Below are 24,210 nucleotides of genomic sequence, written 5' to 3'. Positions count from 1 at the left end.
TACTCCTCTATGACAGTAAACTGAATATCTTTGAGTTGTGGACAAAACAAGACATTTGAGGATGTCACCTTGGACTTTGGGAAACACTAATTGATGTTTTTCACCATTTTATAGACCAACTAATCTAATTAAACGATTAATCAAGAAAACAATTGACAGATGAAAATAATCGTTAGTTGCAGCCCTATAGTCAACCCTACAATATCACTGCAATATGAGGTATTTCGTAAAAAAAAACTTATTAGATTTTCTCCATATTGTCAAGCCCCAAAATTGAGTTCGAAATCTGTAAAAGAGGCGCCTGTTTACCAAAGTTAGGCAGTGTCTAGTCGGCTGGAGGGTCACGGATACAGGTCGCCCAGTAACCGATACAGATTGACTGCTAACAAGGGTTCAATGGGTGAAAGTGTGTGGTAAAATTAAAAAACAAAACACATCTCACTGTGTTTTTATAATGCAACTTGTGTCAAAAGAACACATTAAACTAAATTCTGCCTCGACAGTTTACCAAATTCCCTGAAGGGAAAACGTTGCTCCATATATCATAATATTCCAGGGTAACAATCCTGAAATGCAATCTACTTCATGCTGGTAAAAAAACATGTTACCAACAGAGAGGAAAGTAGTTTACTGTGTCAAATAACGCAGGTGTTCTAGCATCCAGCATCGACCGACCATCTACCTTGATTCTCCCTGTTTATCAGCCCAGCTTTTCATTATTACCCCCCACCCCCATCCCCCTCGCTCTCGCCTCTCTGAGAGCGAGTGAAAGCCCAGACAGCAGGGAGGAGGGGTTCTCTAGAGAGCCTTTGATTTGAAGCAGACAAACAGATTTAGCTGATTGTGGGATTGTGGCGGTCACTCACAACAACAAGCGGTTCGTTTATCCTTTACAGAGTGGCCCCCGCTGCAGCCCGTCCTCCGCCCATCACTAACACACACACACTTGCCCGCTGAGACCACAACACAATGGGGCAGATCCCTGGATAACTGCTGGGTCAGACGGCGGTGAGGTTCAGTAAGAAGAACTTTATCTTCAAATAATTTAAGAAGCTTCGACTATATAACACCGGCCCACCTGAGGTCAAGGGGAGCAGGTTTGTGTGGCTGCGTTTGGTCAACAGTTAATGGCTTTACTGAGCAGAAAGTGCAGAACATTTCCAAAAGGAGAAAATGTCTGTAGGGAAGTTTAAAAACATCCAGTTATCTGATGCATCTATGTCTAAATACAACTTGAAATATCTGAATAAAGTGATGATAATTTGCCTTCTCACATCACTTGTGACTATTTGTCCTTTGATTATTATGCACAAGTTAACCAGATGCTATTTTGGTCCACGTATATTCAGGAGCTCAGCAAAGCAAGAACAGCGTTTTCATAAGACCCTGAAATGGAAATCAGCTGATCACAGTATCACCAAGATATCTGTATACCATCACTTGATCTAATAGTGCTAGGGATGCACAATATAAAAAAAACAACTGAAATATCAAACGGACAAACTGAATATCTCAAATGTACTAGACCAGCATGTCCAATTATCTCCTATCATGAGAACTGAATATCTCAAATGTACTAGACCAGTATGTCCAATTATCTCCTATCATGAGCAGAACATAGCTGCAGGTTTCATGCAGTTCAACCTGTCTAATCACTAACAACTGCAACTGCATGGCTCAAGTCAATACTGTGACCAGGGATACGGGAAAATCAAAACTCATGTACTGACATTTATACCTGGTGTTTAATCATACGAGACATAACCAACACTGTCGGGTCAATATTTATCCTAACTATGAGCTGAACAGGTTTATTAAAACCACTCTACTTATCGAATTACTCTAATTTCATCTCCCTTATTATATAAACATGAATAGACGGATGTTAACGTTAAGGGAAGAGTCATATATCTGTTGACACAGGAGGCAACGTTTACTTAAACATCTCGTATCAAATGTGCTTCACTGCCAGGATGATGTGGTCGCTTGAGAAGGTATTTATTGTAGAATTGATCAAAATTAGAGCTGCAACAATGAATCGATTAGTTGTCAACTATTAAATTAATTGCCAACTATTTTGATAATCAATTAATAAATAATAATAATAAATGAGTAATTTTTTTTTTAAGAAAGTCAAAATTCTCTGATTTCAGCTTCCTAAATGTGAATATTTTCTGGTTTCTTTACTCCTCTATGATAGTAAACTGAATATCTGAGTTGTGGATGAAACAAGACATTTAAGGACGTCATCTTGGGCTTTGGGAAACACTGAAGCGTTTTTTTTTGCCTAAACTTAAAGAAAGTTGTAGTTTTGTTGCCTAAACCTGAAGAAGTTGTAGTTTTGTTGTGTAAACCTAAATAAGTTGTAGTTTTGTTGCCTAAACCTAAAAAAGTTGCAGTTTTGTTTGTGTTCAGATCGTACTGTATCATTCAGTTTTAAAACGTGCTAGAAGGTGTTGGTTTTAATACTTTCATTTTCACAACGTAGTAGGCGTATTAGGTCCCTAATGACCCACATCAATGGTGCTTATAGCAACAGATAACCTCTATTTAATGGCCCGATGCCAGTCAAATCGTGTGGATTCGTCATGTCTGACACACCCTGTGTCATGCTGAGTAGATATAAAAACGCACTATACTGTTGGCTCTTTTTCTTGTAGCTCAAAGCATTACACAATCTCTCGCCCAACTTTAAAATGTGTTCATTAGTTGCTTCATTAGGTTGGAGGCTTTGCCAGACGTTTGCATTTGTTTTCCTGTCATAGAATATTGCACTGTCATGGGCCATTTCTGCAACACTGTGGATGTACTTTGAGCAAACGGAGATTAAGACTTGGCTAGATACAGATGGGCAATCTTGTTTTTCCTCTCGGTGATAAACTGTAACCATCACAATATAAACATCTGGCGCAAAAGAACGGTGACTGGATGAAAGAGTCAGAGTAGCCATTCGTTGGCACCATTATTTTAAATATGTTATAGCTGCCACGAGAAATGTGATCAGTCAGGGTATTCTTATCTATTGCATTTTTAAGAGCCTGCTGTATAGCATATAAAAATGAATTAAGTGTTATAGCGATGCACATCTGCATGGGACGCCACTTTAACTAACATCTCAGAGATCTTGGCCCCCTCATTTAAAAAAATCAACACAATAGTGCCGCTTTGGTTTCCAAATTCAGACACTGACACTTGTCAAGGGATCAGCAGGTGATCTCAAGAAAAGGGTGTTTATTTTACTGTTTAAAGCATCTCTTTTACTACTGAAGTCAACTACAGAGCATCAGCTGATGAAAGTAAAAGTGTTTAAAAAAGAAAAAAGTAGGAAAACATTTGACCTAAATGTAAATATCAGTGATGCTGCTGGAGCTACTAAACTTTTCAAAAAGCAGCATCAGTGCAACTTGTGGAAAAAAAATTCAGTCTGATGCGCTGCCCTTGGCACCAGTGGTACTTTATTCAGATTTAAATGAACGTAATATTTGAGCATTTTTTAAAAAATAGCCCAGAGCGAGACAATCTGTGTTTCCACTGCACTTTATAAACACAGATTGCTGCCTTGACAAAACAGGAAATCTTCAAAACAGTTGCTTTTGAATGGGGCCAATGTTATGTTGACTTTTCTCCCGGCACACTGTTGTTGTTTGGAAAGTCACACAGTTCATGGTTGAATATCAAAACATAAACAGAGAGCTGGGAGGGAGGAAATTAGGGATTTAGGCACTTTAAATTCACAACATGTGCTATAAATTATAGGAAATGTATCTCTAAAGTAAACTGTTAAAATTTCAGATTAAATACAGAAATAAGGCCGTCTTATTCCACCGTAAACGCTGGTATTTAGCACAGTAAAGACTGAGGAGGAGGATGCACACTATCGACAAACTGTAATTTCTACACAGCATTGCCCCTCGTTGACATGATGCGTTTAATACCACATTCGTCTGGGTGACAGCATGACCTTTTAGTGGCAGGTGATGTCATCTGAAGGTCAGAAACGTGCCCCATCAGCATTTCGAACAGTGTCTCTTTAATACCAAATACATGCAATGATCTTTTTAGGTGTCAGAGCAGCGTTTACAACCAGACACCTGTGAGATATATCAATAAGATATCATACTGTGATATGAGGCTGGACAGCATTTTTGTAAACATAATATTGCAATTAAGTTCAATCTTGTCTTTAGGTATGCGACCAAATGAAAATTTCATGTCACCATTATCCTGGCCCAAAGTAATTGCGATTAACGATATTATCCCGATAATCATCGAAATGGCACTCAAACATACTGGAATCACTTTACCTTATAATTTGTTAAGAAACTAATATTTGTATTGCATCACAGATAGGACACACATTTTTAGCGAACATCCTTCTTAGTAATCGTGAATCATAAGGCCCTCCTGCATAAATAATAGATAAATAAAATAAATGAAAAATAGCAACATTGTGAGAGTGATAATTCCTATATTTTCTAAATCAGGCTCTATTTTTCACTTTTCTACATGATAGCGAGCTAGACAGCTTTTTCAAGTCACTCGTGAAGATATTCATTAGAGATGCACCGATCCAACGTTTTCAGTCCCGATACCGATAGCGATATCTGGGCTTTGGGTATCGACCGATACCGAGAACCGATCCGATACCAGTGTTTGATTAATAAGCTGTATGCCTCACTGTGTGGAAGTGACTGAAAATCATTCTTTTATGTGTAAGGCAACTTTGTAAAACAAAATGTAACAAACAAATACATAGATATAAATTTACTGAAATGTTATTTAGCTATTATTAAAATAATAAATCATACACCAGCAACTTAAAAACGTAACGTAAAACAAAAAAATAAAAAATCTTCAAAATTAAAAAGGAATTACAATTCAAGTGTAAACCTTTTTAATGCAGCAACAAATTGGTCAAAACTTAATCGAGAATTAAAATTACTGTATATAATGTGTATAGTATATAAACATGGAACTGAATTGAATAGATGGGCCCTGTTGTCACCGATACCTGATCCAGCTATTTGAGTCAGTATCAGCCCGATATCTGATCTGGAATCAGTGCATCCCTAATATCCACGATTATCCCGATAATGGAAATTCACCATGATCATCAACTTATTGTGAGTGTTCATTTATCACGATCCGCGATAAAATCCTACATCGTCCTATTCTTACTTGTCTTCTTGAGGTCTTGAAAGCTGCATCACTGTTAACTTATAAGATTTTCTGACTTTAATAGCCGATTGGTCTTTACCAATTACTGCTTTTCATAACCCTCTTAAATATAAATATCTTATGAAAGCACAAAAAAAAAAAAAAAAAATTGCGATTAGACTGCGTATTCAGTCAAGGAAGACTTCCTTCATATCAGCTCTGGGCTACAATGACCTGCAGTTAAATTTTCAAATGATTTTTAATGAATGAAAGGCAAATATCTGTCCATCTGAATGTCTAACACCAGCCACAAGTGCTCAGTGAACACACCAAACCCTTATCTGCTAACTCACTCAACGCTCCTCTGCCTGAGTCCACCAGTTAACCACCTGAATGAGTAAATGGGAATCAAGTCACCTCAGTGAGCAAGACTGCTCTCCAAAAGCCCCACGGGAAAAAACCCTTTTTTAAGATGTCATCACCATCGAGATTTTATCAAAATTCTTAGTGAGGATGTTTTTAGATCAGAGAGATGAGATCATAACACCACAGATCATGCAGTAAGCGTGACTGAACACCAGCAGCAGCCACCTGAAACCATTTCTGAGACCTCACCACTGGGCTTTTCACCTGTTTCCTCACACACACACGCACACACACACACGCACGCATACGCACGCACACACTGCAGTGACGCAACATAATAATGCTAGACATGCTACCTGTGGATTTCACCCTGCTGCAGGCTACAAGGCTATACAGCTCTGTTTTCACTGGTGTGGAATGGTAGGACATAAGGGGGCACACAAGGTATTGAATACAAGTCCTATACTGTGAATATAAGGCTGAATTATGAGTCTAATTAGTAACAATTCATATTATTAATATTAATAAGTCTGGCTGAATTCGCAGGTTATCTTAAAATATCCCAAATCTTCAAGTCACTGTGAATCTAGGTCATTATATTAAGATCTGCCAGAGGCTAAAAAGGTGTATTAAAATCCTCCACATCCATGATGATCCCCACTGTTCCCAGCACTGTGTTGACTGATCAGAGCTGCTTTAATACTAGGCACCAGCCCACTATTGTCCTGACACAGGAAAACTTGAAAGACAGGTATATCAGCCCAGAGGGGGGCGGTGGATCCTGCATGCATTCCTTCCTTTTTTTCCCCAAGAACTGGTAAATTTCGTGGAATGAGAAAACGCCACGCCAAATTCCATTGAAAATACCTCTAAATTAACATCTCAACTTCACCAGCAGGTGTATGTAGCTATCACAACATGGCATATGATATACTAGCTAAATATTATGATGTTTTGAGCAATTCGGCTACTACAAGTGGTCCAACTATGATCAGCTTTGATACAGTAACACAAGTTGGTATAGTTGGTGTATACTGCTCTCCGCGGCGGAGAAGACTTTCGACTTTCCGAGATAACAAGCGAACATTATGTAAAAGTTCATATTTTGATCACTTCAGTGCTTTTTTGGTGTATTATATGTGTGCCGAATTGTAAAGGGGTATATAAACAATACGTGTAAACTGTTATATCATGTTTTATTATGATTATAAACCACCATAAGTGGAGGATGATTTAAAATGTGTTTTTTTTAAGTGGAGTCTGGCGTGACGTTTTTTCCTCCATAGAACGCTCACCTCTTTGATTTTCGCCCGTCTCTCCTTGGCTTCTGGGTCCACAGGTTCGTGTCCAGTCGCACCTGGAGGGCGGTGATACTCAACGAAAGGTAACTTATTGACATCCTTGCTACCTTGACTCTCCTTTGCAACTGTCTCCTTGTCGTTTATAATGTCTTGTTGGATGTCCACGGGTCGTTTCTGGAGAGTATCCTTGGCCTCTAGCAGAGCTTTCTCGTGGTCCTTCCTGATCTTGGCCAGGACCTTCTCGTCGTTGTTTCCAGCGGAACCCGGGTCGCTGCTGTCCGGACCGGTACCGGGACCCGTGCGGGTGTTGGTCTCCACCGCGGAGGAATGAAAGAAAACTCCGCTGAGCAGCTTGGAGGAGTCCGGGAGGAAGAAAATGGCCCCGAAACACAACGTTATAAAAGCGCTGAACACTAACAACAAGATGAATTTCTCTGTCAACCTGAACGAGGTCGGGTTGGCAGACTTCCTATTCGGGGTCGCGGTGAAAGGCAGAAGAGTTGCAACTGGCATTTTCTCCTCCTCTTCTTCTTCTTTCCTCACAACAACTCAAACAAACAACTATTTAAACACTCGAGTAAACTCAATTTGAGGTTATTCCGTTCACAAATCCATTCCCAGGTGATATAAACCGTGTCAAACGAAACGTAAGTGGTAGAAAGTTGAGGAGTGAGGCGCCTCTCTGGCCATACCGGAGACTCAACTGCTGCAGACAGAACAGAGCGGAGCGGAGTGAGTCCACAGGAAGCAACGGTTGATGATGGGGGTGACTGACAGCCGAGATGAGCCAATCAGGTTCTGCCCTGTGAGGGGGCGTGTCCTCCTCCTCAACGGCCGGGTATAAAAGCGCTGACAGCCGCGGAAACAGCTTTATGTTCCACTAACCGTTCAACAGGAAGGAGCACAGTGTGACTTGGTTTGGACAGCTTTTATAAGGATGTTTTTCTTTATTGTTTAAAAAAACACATGAATAGACTAAAAACCAAGAATGAAGTGACCTTTTTTTGTTGTTGTTTTAAAAAAAAAAAAAAAATTTAATTAATTAATTTATTTATTTTTCTGTCCATTTTGTTTTATCCCTATTTCATTTATTTTGTTATGAGGAAAAGAAAGAAAAAAAAAGAGGAAAAAAAAGAAAAAATACATATAGGAGCTATCAAACCAGGCTCACGAATTTACGATTACGATACAGCTTCATGTTCCACTGACCGTTCAACAGGAAGGACCACTATATGACTGAGTTTGGACAGCTTTTAAAGGATGTTTTTCTTTATTGTGGAAAAAAAACATGAATAGACTAAAAACCAACAATGAAGTGACCTCACTAACTAGCCGTATTCATTTTTTTATTTTTTTATTTATTTATTTATTTTTTATTTAATTTTCTCTCCATTTTGTTTTATCCATATTTCATTTTATTTTATTTTGTTATGAGGAAAAGAAAGAAAAGAAAGAGAAAAAAAAAAATATATATATATATATATATATATATATATATATATATATATATATATATATATAAATAGACTAAAAACCAACTATGAAGTGACCTCACTAACTAGCTGTTTTTTTTTTTGCCTTTCCTCGTTGCCATGGTGCTACCATAATTGTCCAAGAACTAAATTAACAAAATGAAGAGTCTACAGCCACCTTCGGTACCGAAGAAAACTAGTACCGTCACATTTTTTTAATTTTGGTACCGAGTTGGTGCCGAAGTATCGGTTCTTGTGACATCCCTACTTTTAAAGGATATTTTTCTTTATTGTCAAAAAAACATGAATAGACCAAAACCAACAATGAAGTGACCTCACTAACTAACCGTTTTTTGTTTTTGCCTTTCCTCGTTGCCATGGTGCTAATAATTGTCAAAGTTACCATGTTCACCATCTCAGGTTCTCATGCTAACATTTGCTAATAGCCCTAAAAGACAGTTGTGGAAACAGGGCCGACATTGGCCCTTCTGGTGCCCTAGGCAACATTCAGACGGTTATTAGTCATATAACTTACATTTCCCCTCACTATACTAGACTTTCAAATAGGCCAAATTGTAATATATGCATCCTATTGTACATACAAGGACAAACAATACTAACATGTCCAAGTTGTTTTGTAAGTTCACCTTTAACATTAAAAGTATTCTTATTCATTATGACTTAATTTTTCAGCATGTATGGAACAAGATTGTGGAGCAAGTAGAGATGGTTAAATATGGCTTTAGTGTTCCCCCCCAGCCAAGACATTCCTCATCGGCTTACCTTTCTCCAACCATGTCATGGGTCTGGTCACGTGAAAGAATCGGGTGGGTGGCTTCAACCCAATAACTAATTACCAAAAAGGACTCACTAAACTGTAAGCTACTGCAGAGTTATATCATTTATTACCAGAATGTACAGCACATTGCTTACTCACATTTATAAAGAAAAACCTTGGACTTACTCATGCAGAGGTGTAGCAGGCGACCCGCCTCACAATACGCAGTTGACCACCATTGAAAATCTCATCTATTACTTTGTGCAGGGTGCTTATTATTATTCATAGGCTTAACAAATAGACGAAAAGCCCACATCTCAACGCACAAGCACATGCATGAACACACACACACACACACACACACACACTCACTGATGAGATCCATGATCTTTGTTAGTCCGTGTGTGTGTGGATGCGGGGAGATAAATGGCAATCATTTCAATTGTCTCTGTTGGTGACTAATACTAGTTTGAGGAACCAGTCAGTTATATGCATGAAACATGCAATTTATACTTAAATAGAGGTTGGAATTACTTCACTAATACTGGAGTTTTATCTGAGAGAGAAGAAAAAAAATCAATCTTGGGCTTGTTCTGTGCTGTTACAGATACTGATGAGTGCATGCTCCCGTTTTCAGACTGAATAAATCATCTTCTCTGTGTGATTTGAATGTGTAAACTTATTTTGTTGACATTTCAGTGAGCATTTACATGTATATACCACACGTCCCTGACCAGATTGTTTGTGACAAATACCTGCCACGGCTGTACAAATCCCTGAAGTGAAAGAAAAACAATTTGGATTGTCAGTTATATAATGTGCTTCACCTATACTTCACCTGCGGGATGAGAACCGCACTGATGGAAAGTCTAATCTGGGGATGACAGACTCGTGCTGCCATATTGAAATTGTAATTCTGGGATGACAACTGGTCTAAATGATGACACGCATCCGTATGATTACTTTCTCACTCTGGGATTCAAGCAGAAAATTAAATCTCGGATGAAATGTATGGCATCTCAATATTGAACGACGAGTCTCTCGTGGCAACGGTTTTGACAAGCGGCGTTCTGTTTTCTTGCGTCGTTTCATCAAAGTTGGCTTTTTCACTGGGATTTGTTTTCTACCTGAGAGGCTGTTGATAATGTACGTATCAAAAGAAACACCATTTCCCCTGTGGTGTTGTGTTTTTTTTAGGTGTGGAGGAATAAATAATCCTTTGTTGTGAAGCTGGTAAAACTTGTAGAGAGGTAGTGGAGGGTAAACCCACTGTTAAGGCTCACTCAAAGGACAAATCCCCTTTGTTTACTCCAATACTACAATATTAGGTGTTAAGGGACGACACTACAGGTGAATAGGGTAAAAAAAATAGATATCACCATGAAACTTCCGCAGTTGATTAATTACATTAAGATAATTATTTTTTTGTATTACAAGTTTTCTGAAAATGTTTGTTTAAATATGCAAATGAGGCATTATCTTATTAAATATGTGCTACTTTGCATACATTTGCTGAACAGAAATCTGAACATTGGATAAAGCCAGGTTCAAAATTATTGTTTTATTTTGGCTGTCAATCAATTAAAATATTTAATCACGATTAATCCCTCTCCGGGAACCATCACCTTAACGTGGTGGAGAGGTTTGTGTGTCCCTATGACCCTGAGGGCTGTGTTGTCTGGAGCCTCGTGCTCCTGGTAGGGTCTCCCATGGCAAATTGGTCTTAGGTGAGGGGCCGGACTAAGAATGGTTCACAAAAAAACCCAATGACGACACGAGGCAGAGGAGGAGTTACCCGGCCCGGAGGAAGCCCGGGGCCCACGTCTGGAGCCAGGCCCAGACGGAGGGCCCGTCAACGAGCGTCTGGTGGCCGGGCTTGCCACGGAGCCCGGCCGGGGATACCCCGAAAAAGGAACGTGGCACCCCCCTCCTCTCCATCCTGTGGGCTCACCACCTGCGGGAAGAACCGCTTGGGTTGGGTGCGCTGCCACACGGGTGGCAGTGAAGGCCAGGGACCTCGACGGACTGGACCCGGGCGGCAGAGGCTGGCTCTGGGGACGTGGAACGTCACCTCTCTGTGGGGGAAGGAGCCGGAGCTTGTGCGGGAGGTGGAGCGCTATCAGTTGGATCTGGTAGGGCTTACCTCTACGCACAGCCTCGGTTCTGGAACCGTACTCTTGGATAGGGGTTGGACTCTATTCTTCTCTGGAGTTGCCCATGGTGTGAGGCGCCGGGCGGGTGTGGGGATACTCACAAATCCCCGGCTGAGTGCCGCTACGTTGGAGTTTACCCCGGTGGACGAGAGGGTCGCCTCCCTACGCCTTCGGGTTATGGGGGGGAAAACTCTGACTGTTGTTTGTGCGTATGCACCAAACAGCAGTTCGGAGTATTCGGCCTTCTTGGAGACCCTGAATGGAGTCCTGTATGGGGCTCCAGTAGGGGACTCCATAGTTCTCCTGGGAGACTTCAACGCGCACGTGGGCAACGATGGAGACACCTGGAGTGGCGTGATTGGGAGGAACGGCCTCCCTGATCTAAACCCGAGTGGTCGTTTGTTGTTGGACTTCTGTGCTAGTCATGGATTGTCCATAACGAACACCATGTTCGAACATAAGGATGCTCATAAGTGTACGTGGTACCAGAGCACCCTAGGCCGAAGGTCGATGATCGATTTTGTAATCGTATCATCTGATCTGAGGCCGCATGTTTTGGACACTCGGGTGAAGAGAGGGGCGGAGCTGTCAACTGATCACCATCTGGTGGTGAGTTGGGTCAGAGGGTGGGGGAAGACTCTGGACAGACCTGGTAAGCCCAAACGCGTAGTGAGGGTGAACTGGGAACGTCTGGAGGAGGCCCCTGTCCGAGAGATCTTCAACTCACACCTCCGGCGGAGCTTTTCTGGCATCACTGTGGAGGTTGGGGGCATTGAACCCGAGTGGACGATGTTCAAAGCTTCCATTGCTGAAGCTGCGGCGGTGAGCTGTGGTTTTAAGGTCTTAGGTGCCTCAAGGGGCGGCAACCCTCGAACACCGTGGTGGACACCGGTGGTCAGGGAAGCCGTCCGACTGAAGAAGGAGGCCTTCCGGGATATGTTATCTCGGAGGTCTCCGGAGGCAGTTGCAGTGTACCGACGGGCCCGAAGAGCAGCAGCCACTGCCGTGACGGAGGCAAAGCAGCGGGTGTGGGAGGAGTTCGGAGCAGCCATGGAGAAGGACTTTCGGTCGGCACCAAAGTGCTTCTGGAAAACCATCCGGCACCTTAGGAGGGGGAAACGGGGAACCATCCAAGCTGTGTACAGTAAGGATGGGACACTGTTGACCTCAACTGAGGAGGTAATCGGGCGGTGGAAGGAGCACTTTGAGGAACTTCTGAATCCGACCAATACGCCCTCTATGGTAGAGGCAGAGCTGGAAGCTGATGGGGGACCATCATCAATTACCCTGGTGGAAGTCACTGAGGTAGTCAAACAACTCCACAGTGGCAAAGCCCCGGGGATTGATGAGATCCGCCCAGAAATGCTGAAGGCTCTGGGTGGGGAGGGGCTGTCTTGGATGACACGTCTCTTCAACACCGCGTGGAAGTCGGTGACAGTGCCTAAGGAGTGGCAGACCGGGGTGGTGGTTCCCCTTTTCAAAAAGGGGGACCAGAGAGTGTGTGCCAATTACAGGGGTATCACACTGCTCAGCCTCCCTGGTAAAGTCTACTCCAAGGTGCTGGAAAGGAGGGTTCGGCCGATAGTCGAACCTCAGATCGAAGAGGAACAATGCGGATTCCGTCCTGGCCGTGGAACAACGGACCAGCTCTTCACTCTCGCAAGGATCCTGGAGGGGGCCTGGGAGTATGCCCATCCAGTCTACATGTGTTTTGTGGACTTGGAGAAGGCATATGACCGGGTCCCCCGGGAGATACTGTGGGGGGTGCTGCGGGAGTATGGGGTGAGGGGGGCACTTCTCAGGGCCATCCAATCCCTGTACGCCCAAAGCGAGAGCTGTGTTCGGATCCTCGGCAGTAAGTCGGACTCGTTTCCGGTGGGGGTTGGCCTCCGCCAGGGCTGCGCTTTGTCACCAATCCTGTTCGTGATATTCATGGACAGGATATCGAGGCGTAGTCGGGTGGAGGAGGGTTTGCAGATCGGTGTGCTGAGGATCTCATCGCTGCTTTTTGCAGATGATGTGGTCCTGTTGGCATCATCGGTCTGCGACCTCCAGCACTCACTGGATCGGTTCGCAGCCGAGTGTGACGCAGTCGGGATGAGAATCAGCACCTCTAAATCTGAGGCCATGGTTCTCAGCAGGAAACCGGTGGATTGCCTACTCCGGGTAGGGAATGAGTCCTTACCCCAAGTGAAGGAGTTTAAGTATCTCGGGGTCTTGTTCGCGAGTGAGGGGACGATGGAACGTGAGATTGGTCGGAGAATCGGAGCAGCAGGGGCGGTATTGCATTCGCTTTACCGCACCGTTGTGACGAAAAGAGAGCTGAGCCAGAAGGCAAAGCTCTCGATCTACCGTTCAATCTTCGTTCCTACTCTCACCTATGGTCATGAGGGTTGGGTCATGACCGAAAGAACGAGGTCGCGGGTGCAAGCGGCCGAAATGGGTTTCCTCAGGAGGGTGGCTGGCGTCTCCCTTAGAGATAGGGTAAGAAGCTCAGTCATCCGTGAGGGACTCGGAGTAGAGTCCTTGCTCCTTTGCGTCGAAAGGAGCCAGTTGAGGTGGTTCGGGCATCTAGCACGGATGCCTCCTGGGCGCCTCCCTTGGGAGGTGTTCCAGGCACGACCAGCTGGGAGGAGACCACGGGGAAGACCCAGGACTAGGTGGAGAGATTATATCTCTACTCTGGCCTGGGAACGCCTCGGGATCCCCCAGTCAGAGCTGGTTAATGTGGCCCGGGAAAGGGAAGTTTGGGGTCCCCTGCTGGAGCTGTTGCCCCCGCGACCCGATCCCGGATAAGCGGTTGAAGATGGATGGAATCACGATTAATCGCATGATTATCCATAGTTAATCGTAATTAATTGTGACTTAATCACACATTTTTTATCTGTTAAATATGTACCTTGAAGGGAGATCTGTCAAGTGTTTAACACTCTTATCAACATGGGAGTTGGCAAATGTGCTTACTTTATGCAAATGTATGTATATATTTATTACTGGAAATCAATTAACAACACAAAACAATAACAAATATTGTCCAGAAACCCTCACAGGTACTGCATTTAGCATAAAAATATGCTCACATCATAACATGGCAAACTGCAGCCCAACAGGCAACAACAGCTGTCAGTGTGCTGACTTGACTATGACTTCCCCCAAACTGCATGTGATTATCATAAAGTGGGCATGTCTGTAAAGGGGAGACTCGTGGGTACCCATAGAACCCATTTTCATTCACATATCTTGAGGTCAGAGGTCAAGGGACCCCTTTGAAAATGGCCATGCTAGTTTTTCCTCGCCAAAATTGAGCGGAAATTTGGAGTGTTATTTAGCCTCCTTTGCGACAATCTAGTATGACATGTTTGGCACCAATGTAAACCGTAGGTTTGCTAGTTTCATATGATGACGTATCTTCACCCTAGCTTTAAAACTGAACCCACTATAACCTCAGAAAGATCGATACCGCAAATTGTGTTAATGCGCTAAAGAAATTAGTGTCGTTAAAACAAATTTGCGTTAACGCGTTATCATCACATTAGCTTGGAGTCAACGATTTTTACAGAGAGAATTTTTTATATCTCTTTTTATCACTACATAAATCAGAAAATTCAACAGCCATAAAATATCAATTTATGACATGTTTTTAGGAATAAAATGTTCTATAAATCAGGCTAAGAATGATATATGAACAAACACCTCAGTAGGAACCATCAGAATATAGAGAGGAATGAAACTGGAAAGTTTGGTGTATGTAAGTGATACTGAAGTGGAGATTAATTGCATATTTAAACATATGCAAATGAGGCGTTATCTAATGCTAACTTTTATCTAATCTACAGATGCAAATAGACAAAGTAGTAAAATAAACACCTGAATGTGTATTTTGGATGTTTTCTTTCCATTAGTCTGAAAGAAGACATGTTATGGAAGCATAATAGCCCAAAATCTCAAAATTGACCGGTGCATGAAAAACGATGTTTTTGCCTGTAGTGTCTTTTTGTACCCATCCTTTAACGTACTGAGAAAAAGCTGTCCACATCAGACTTTACACACCAATTAAAAGTAGAACATTGGACATTTTTGTCATCATAAAATATAATGACAGTGTGCCAACCCTGAAGGCAAATACTCCACGAGATCTGCTGATTTCGGCAGTCCCAGGTAATAAAAATCAAAAGTATCAGTCATCTTCATACCAATGCAACTCTTCTGAAAGTGAGAACTTCCTTGTATACATAATGTATGGTTGATTTTAAATTCATAAGCTACGTTGGATGTGGCTGTTCAAAGCAGATAAACACGTGAAGCCTTCAAAGCTGTAGCAACAAGATGTCATTCTTATTAAGTTGCAATGGATTCTGGTCTGCTGTTGGAATCCGTCTGCCTCTGTTCTCCCGGTGTGATTGATGAATTGTTGGTGCACGATGGCAGCCGCAGAAAGAAGACGTCCAGTCTCTTTGATTGTGAAGGACTTACTCTAATACCTCGTGGTTTTAACCAGTGTTGTAGATCAAAGAAAGAAAAAATCTATCAAATCCCAAAAACAGCAGTGCTGAAATGTCAATATCTGGATGTGATGTTATGTAATCTGTATGGAGGGAAGTTATCAGTAGAATACCAAACAACAACTATAAATAGAAGGCCCAGTATGTCACTGATAGCTAATTTTAGCATCGTTGGTGTGTTAAAAGTCAAAGCAGCTTTATTTGTAGAGCACCACCCAACAATAACAAGGCACTTTAAAGCTGCATTCATCAATTTTTGGTCACCAGGGGGCAGAAGAACTTAAAATAAATACCAGCAGACACACAGCTCTGACATATTATCATTTTATACTGTCGATGTGAGTTGTGAATTGTCCTGCTCACTGGTTCCCAACCTGGGGGTCCCGACCCCAACTGGGAGACGCCAAAACTTCAGGGCAGGTCGCGAGCCCTTCTTGTTCTTAAGGGATGTAAGACAACTTTTTTTTAGTATACAGTTGGCCTATATCTCAGCATTTCATTCATTTTTGTAGAGAAATCTAAATTAAATTGTTATTTTTAAAGTTTGGATTATTATTTAAGATGCAAACTTAAAAATTAGAAAAGATGGCCAAGCGTCAGGGAGAAGAAAACACTGAATTTGTAAAAAAAAAGAGAAGCCTATTAAGTATGTATGATTGTTAAAAATTAAAACAGAAAAAAACATATTATATAGAGATTTGTATTAAAAATAATAACAGTAAAACTCATGTCTGATGCAATATTCACAGGAAATAATCTACTCAAAATGAATCCAAATCGTTATCCACAAACTTCCCATTACGTTCACTATTTGGGTTAATTTGACAATATCTCAGTTGTTCTGTACTGTTATTGTTATGCATTGAATATGCACTCAATGATAAAAAAAAGGGGTCCAGAAGGAAAACGGTTGGGAACCATTGGTCTACTCATCCAGCAGTTCTATTTCTGGTTACTTTGTGAATCTAATATTCACTCTCAGATCCAGCTTAAAACTTTAAGTTTTGCCAAGTCCACCGTGGTCCCTCCTGGCATCCTCACTTATTTTCTTAATGACTCAACGCACCTCGTGTCATTGCGTAAATATGAATCATGGAAGTTGGCGAGGTGATGTTGTGGTTTCCAGGTGACACGTGGAGGGATGAAAAACAGAAATGGTGAAATAACATCATCAAAAATGAAACCTTTTTTTTATTCTCTATATTCTGTTGAAAACAAAATCCCCTCTCAAACAGTCATACATGTTGGTCGTTGACTTAAATAGGGCTTTATTTGCTCTAATCTCTGTCTTGATTTAAGTCTGGGACTGTTGTCTAAATCATAGCAAACATTGTCAAACTGATGGGAGTGACGAGTTTTGGATCTGAGGGGTAAAAGTATGAATTAATGTTTATTTTCAGTTTCTAATTCTGGCTGAAAGTCACAGATCAATCTCCGGTTTTTCCCACAATCTCATCATCACGCCTCTCTATTATTATCCCTGTGTGTTAATGGGGATTGGACAGGCAGCTTCAAATGAGTTTGAGACTTTTATTAAACTAATATTACTAATATTATCCCCTCAATGTGCCCTGGGAATCCACTTTCAGCCAATTTGCTGATGTAAAATAGGCCATGCAGTCATCACCCAGCTGTTTGATGCCTCTCTCTCTCTCTCTCTCTCTTTCTCTCTCTCTCTCTCTCTCTCTCTCTCTCTCTCTCTTTCACTCTCTCTCTTTCTCTCTCTCTCTCTCTCCCCACAGTCCAAATATAACCTCGCCCCAATCTGATTTAACCACCGTGGTCTCATCCCCGCGGCAAAAATGGACTCATTTGAGCAGAGAGAGAGAAAAGAGAGAAACAGGAGAGAGGAGAGAAGTGGGAGAATAGAAAGTCCAGTGGAGAAGAAAGGAAGGGGTTTAGAGGGTGGAGGGGTCTGAAGGGTGGTACTGAATAGAAAGTGTGATGAAGAGAGGAGGGGTGGGGGGGGAGAAAAGAGGAGATGTGCTCAGTGAACGAGGTCACTAATTGGGTTGAGACTTGTAGCCGCTCTCCTGCAATCCATTCCCCTAGTTCCTGACAGAAATCAAATTATTTTGAAATTCTTTAATAAGAGCAAGAAAAATATGTTAATTTTGTGCTGCAAGAGGCTGAAAGAAGGGAGACCATTACTGGAACAAAATAACAAGAGGCCAATATTAAGACTTTTATGAGCACTGGGCAGAGGCATGTTTACTCTACGGTCTGCTTTTTTATCTTTATGTTTATGCGCTTTTTATTCAAGAAAGTTACGATTAGAAAAGAGATGAGATGACACAATTCTCTAGTGATTTCTGGGGCTAATTATAGGTGTTGTTAAAGGAATACTTCACCCACAAAATTATAATTTGTACATCAATTACTCACCCTGGGTTACCTTGAATTCTTGAAGAAAACGTTGTTTTTCTTGCACACCTCCACGGAGAATGGAGAATAAAAAAAACTGAGAAAAGTCTTAATGAATTGAAGTAAATGGGGGCCGCGTTCAACAACTTACAAACTCTCTCACCACTCTTGCAGTAGTCTCATTTATCCAGTCGTATGCTCACTACTTCCCAAACACATTAATCTTTGCTAAAACCTTGGAGCTATTTATGCGGAAGTGTTTTAAATAGTAAGGTTTTAGTGAAGATGCATGTGTTTGGGAAGTAGTGAGTTTACGACTGGATAAATGAGACTTGGATGATACTGCAAAACAAATGAAATGATAAATACAAAAGCAATAACAAACTGTTTATAAGATAAAAATGTATGTTTTTAAAACGATAATAAAACTCATTAAAAGCTAATTTGAACTTCTTTAATGTCTAATAGTCTAAAACAATCAGATCAGAGATGCATCAATGATTCAACACCATATAGGATTTTGAAAAATGGCCAATGTCTCCACCATAACAATAAATGTCTATTGATCTAAAACTAAAAAACAATACAGTATTACGTGCTTGGAATATATTCTGACCTCTATTTATATTATATATACATATATAAATAATTTAATGAGCATTACTGTACATATTTTCTGTTCCTTTCTGATAATTGAGTCGATACATCATACACAAATGGACTGATCGAAGACTATTATACTGTGTTTTTTTCTTGGTATTGTCGGATTTTCTTCCTTCCTTTTAGACATTTCTATATTGTTGTCTTCTTCTCTGGACAGGAAGACCCAACTGGAGAATTATGTGAATAAGATCATGGTTAGCAGAGTTAAAGGAATGCTTCACCCACAAAATGACCATTTGTATATCAATTCCTCACCCCGTGTTACCTTGAAGAAAACTTTGTTTTTACTCAGATGGCTCCATGGTGAATGAATTCTTGACGAATTTTGCGTTTAACAAAAGCAATACTATCAAAACATCTGTTTACAAACTCGTGCAGTATAATCCAAGTCTCAATTATCCAGCCGTATGCTCACTACCTCCCAAACACATGCATCTTCACGAGAACCTTAATATTTATAACACGTCCTCACAAACAGTCTCACACTGAAAATCCGACAATACCAACAAGAAAACACAGTAAAACGGTCTTTGAGCCGTCCATGTGTGCATGAAGTATCGACTCAATTATCAGAAAGGAACATAGAATATGTGCAGTAATGCTTATTCAATTATTTATATATGTATATAATATAAACAGAGGTCAGAATATATTCCAAGCACGGAACACTTTGCATTGTTTTTTAGTTTCAGATGAATATATAATATAGATGTTTATGGTGCAGACATTAATGCATCTCTGATATGATGGAGGTACCTGAGCTGATTGTTTTAGACCACTAGACATTAAATTGGCTTTTAATTAGTTTTATTGGCATCATTTTAAAAACACATACATTTGTTATCTTATGACCTACTTTTTTATTGCGTGCTTTAGGTGCTCTTGTATTATCATTTAATTGCCTTTATGTGTTTTTTTCTTTGTTGCTCTTGCTTTAAAACATTCTGCATAAATAAAGGTTATTGTTAGTTGGGGAGGAAATATTGAATGTAAGCACCATTTTAATTAATTTATACACCATTACTGCTACTTCTAGTAATATAATTATAGTCATAGCAAAATATACCCCATGTCCTCCTACTAGAGAGATTAAATGCCCAATGTTGGTCTACATGCTGCATAAAATGATGAAAATTATGATGCAATATTGTTTTTTTGGCCACTTGGGGGGCTGCAAAACAAGCTGTAAATAAAAGATGGACATAATACCACTTCATAGGTTGAACATGTTAGCAAACAGCAGCAGAAACAAGTTGATATCAGAACACTGACATATCATCACTTTTTAAGTTGATATGATAAACTTATTAGCAAACAGTTGCTTATTTACACATCCAGCAGATACGGAGCAACACTACCATTCAGTTGTAATTCCAATATTCCCTCTTCTATTAGCTCTATTTTGGCCTCCACCAACTTCTCCTGTCTGGCTCTTTATATGCTCCACTATGTTCACCAGCTAGTCGCTAACTTTGACTGTCTGCCGTATGAGGCTGGGACGGTCAGCATACGGTGGGTTTATCACAGCCTTTTCATTGGAAACGTCGCTGATAAGACCATAAAACCAAAACAATGAGCTGAACATTGATACGGATGGATACATGGAAACGCCGCCGCCACTCAGCCTCCAATTCTTTCCAGTAAAGAGCCACATAGAGGAAACCCAGAAGGTCTCATTGGCAATAATAAATGTGTCAAAACTTACATGCAGTCCCTTTAATATTTAAAAAAATATTAGTGCAGCTTTCAGGATATTATGAATATTCACTATCAGCAGCATCAAACCACAAATATCTGTATCAACATTCTCACATTCATATCTATGAAAACGCAGTCATATAACTCTCTGTAGTTGGAGGATCCCATTAATCCTGGTTGATCCGTAGAAAGCTCCAACAAGAATCTCCCCTCGAATCGCAGACAGAACTCGCTAAGCTTTTAGCAGATATCTGTGTCTGGATTCTTCATATCTGATTGACATTTCCTGGCAGAGAGCAGATGTTTTGCTACCTACGCTAATACATGGTCTTGACATGTGAGTTCAGGGGTTTAGGGAAGATTAATACCGGCCTAACACGAGAAACACAACAGCCTTCAGCTATGATATATCTGACCAACAACTTCCCAACTTTCTAAGTACTAAAGTAAATGTTTGAATGAAATATTATATAAAAAAAACAAATAGGTTACAGAAGTCATCCAGGCTGCTGGAAGTGGAAGTTTTGAACAGGTGTCTCTTCAGGGAAGAGGTGTGAAAAGTGCAGCTGTTGTGTGAAGAGCAGGCTGGAGTTGAGAGGTCCTTGACAATCAAACAACGGGCTTTAGGGATGTCTTCTCTCTATTTTCCTGGCATTTGTAAAATGTACTCTATCCCAAATCTTGTCCTGAGGCTTGTTCTGAATCATTTTACATTCGTAGGCCATGACAGCGAGCAAGCACATCTGCAGCGTTGGAACACATTCACAGCAAAAAACCTAAGATGTGGATTCACTTAACAGGGAGGATAATCCATTTCTGCGGTGGTGTGAATCAAACGTACATTTCATTTAAGCCCAGTCTCACGAAATTTAGCGAAAAAAATATGATGTCTTCAAATCAACTGAACACAGCACGCAGGTGAGACGGATGAAACGGGAATTTTAAATAGACTGCGCTGTTCATTTAGTTTAATTTCAACAGACAAAAAGTAAAGAAAAAAAGGTGTACGATGAAGACATCCTTTTTACCGATCAGAAGGCAGATCAGTGTAATTTAAAATATGCCAGATTGGGTAATTACACACAGCATTACATTATACTGAGCAGTCAGTGTCTAAGACTTTATGTGTGATGTTCAGACTACTAAAAAAGCACTGTCAGTGGTTCCCAAACTTTTTTGGAGTGTGACGAAGGAACGTCTACTTGTGATCCATCATGACTGGTCCCATATGTCAATGGGTTTTGACAAGGTTATTCATAGCAGCCCGATCACCAAATGGCGTATGAATAACACAGTAATTTGTAAGTAATTTCATTTGCAATAACAACGCCTTCGTTGCTTTTGGCGTGTCATGTGTACGCCATGTAGTCTGTATTAACTTGGTGGGCAGGAGGGGAGGTGGATGGGTCCAACAAACACAGGACTTTTAACCAAGAGACGTGTGTTTGTGTCCTAAAGTGTTGTTGAGTTATTTTTAAGTTACATTAGTGGCGTTTGTGGTGTGTTTTCCGTACTTTTTTTTCCAGTTTTATATTGAAATTCACAGGAAAACAAGAGTAAAGGTGCTCTCAGTCAATCGGCCCTTGGATGCTGCTCTTGATGTTTAGATGCTGTTAAAGGAACAGTGTGTCTCATTTAGGGGGATCTATTGGCAGAAATTGGAATATATGATTTATACGTTTTCTTTAGTGTATAATCACTTGTGTTTTCGTTACCTTATAATGACCAACAATAAGGATTGCCTGCCTGCCGGGGGCAAGTAGACTGCCACGACGGGCAAGTAAATCCAGCCCGATCGGGCAAGTGGTATAAAAGAATTAAACTCATTGTTTTTTCCGGAGCTGATTGTGGAAGTATATAAGGAGTGAGCCATCTCACTTCCTTCTCATACTTCTTGAGAGTTGCACATGTGCCGTACCGATCGAGTTTATGAGCTGAAGCACAAACGAGATTTCCATTATCCTGGAAACAGGAGTTTAGTTGGGTGGCGTTAGAGGATGTAGGCGAAACTCCACATTAATTTACTTAAATAAAGATTAAACATGATAAATAAGTTTGGTCTTTGCTGTAATTTGATAACCGCTGATAAATAAAACAATTTGTCTAGGGGCAAGTAAAAATTGAATTCTGGTAAGTATATTTCTGGCCCACTTAATGTTGAATCCTTTAATAGTGTGTAACATAAATGTTTTCGTCTACTTTCCTATCCTGTTTATCGTCTCTCAACCACTCAGATTCATCTTGTGTGGGAACCTCTACCTTAGATTAGTGTCATTCAAAGGGATTTGGTTTGTTCATTCTCACCAAAGCTTTCTCTGGAAGAAGTAATTTTTCACAGGAAACAATTATCACATCAGAATTGAATCTGGCCAAATAGTGTTTCAATTAGAAGCAGCATTATCGCCCTGTTCTAGCGATTTAAATCGATAAATTGAGTTTACTTTTACATATAAGTGAGTAGCTTTAAGGCATATTCATTTTTCGCTTCCTCAGCTTCAGTCTTTTCCTCGAATGCAAAGGAGTAAAAACCCTGATTAGGTCATTGAGAGATTTAGGTGGAATAAATCCTCCCACTTATGTGTAAAGTGGAGTGCCATTCTCATCAGTTTTATCGCACTCCGCTCTGCAGGATGACAACTCTACGTACGGGGGGGGGTAAAACCAGCGCTGACAGTGAAGTGAAAAAGACAATGAAAGAACAAAAGAGAATGGCAAGAATCCTTTTCCTTCCCAGCCCTGAAACAGCGACTGAACCAGTGTGACTGCCACTTCCCATAGCGAGTAGATTAGGCGAGCTTTCCTCAGCGGTCTGCACAGCTAGCCGTGAGCAGATCTCCTCGGCATGGTGGGCTGCTTCTATATAAGCTCTGTTTCAATGGCTTTCCCATGTGACTGCCTCACTAGTGTGTGTGTGTCCCCTTAGGCCCCACTTGTTCCTCTCCATCTATAAGATCTCACTTGTATGTCTGAATTTGCAAGTCTTCCTATAGCTGTCATGTTGAAGCTCATATGCAAAATCCTTTATCCACGCCTTCAACGTCTTTGCATTGATGTGTGGGTTAGTGTATGCATACATGCGTGGCACCAGCAGGAAACCACACACTCAACCAACTCAGCAGCACCTGCAGCATCTGCCACCTACCTGCTGTGCGCACAGCTCTGCTGCCGGTAATTCATCATCACGGCCTACGTTCTGCCGTCACATCCAATTATTAGGCCATTAGCAGACACACACGCTCACAACTAACGATGCAGCATCACTTCCTATTACCGCCCCACGCATCATGACTGTGAGACTTGGTTGTAAATGACAGGGAGGTGGTTCAAGGGGAGGAACACTCCCACTAAAACCTAAAGAGGAGAGTCATGCTGAAAGTTCACGTTTTACTGCAACCTCTAGTCATCCCTTTACGCAGTCAGGCTTGGCTGGACCGTGTGTGGTCAGTCTGTGGCTGAATTGGCTAAATTGTTACGCAAAGAGTTAGTAGTCATGTCTATAATGTTAAATCCAGCGGTATATGTCCAACTGGTGCGGCGAGGACGCTAGGGGACGAGCTGCTCCACTCAACTGGCCATTCAAGCGGTGACGTATCGTGGAATGCACCTGATTGGTTATACTTGCCGGTATTTCAAACAGGAAACAACATGGCGGCCTGCTCGTAAACTTTCTGTTATTCCTACTTCTGAAAATGTTTTAAGCGATAAATACTGTAGGCTATGCCACTGCTGAATTTCATTTAATTTTAGAACTATATC

General features: G+C 41.2%; 1 protein-coding gene across 1 annotated transcript in view; it reads right to left on the bottom strand.

Moving 5' to 3' along the window:
* Nucleotides 1-7,710, bottom strand: part of man1a1 (mannosidase, alpha, class 1A, member 1) — a 148,173-nt gene extending 140,463 nt beyond the window's left edge. Inside the window, exon 1 of the mRNA XM_037750428.1 lies at nucleotides 6,819-7,710. Coding sequence (XP_037606356.1) covers nucleotides 6,819-7,337 — 519 coding nt within the window. The 5' untranslated portion in view covers nucleotides 7,338-7,710. The remainder of the gene's footprint in view (nucleotides 1-6,818) is intronic.
* Nucleotides 7,711-24,210: the final 16,500 nt, after the last annotated feature.

Source organism: Sebastes umbrosus, chromosome 18 (assembly GCF_015220745.1).
Source record: "Sebastes umbrosus isolate fSebUmb1 chromosome 18, fSebUmb1.pri, whole genome shotgun sequence".
Lineage (NCBI taxonomy): Eukaryota > Metazoa > Chordata > Actinopteri > Perciformes > Sebastidae > Sebastes > Sebastes umbrosus.
Note: the sequence above shows the minus strand (reverse complement) of the source record. Positions and strands in the feature narration are given on the sequence as shown.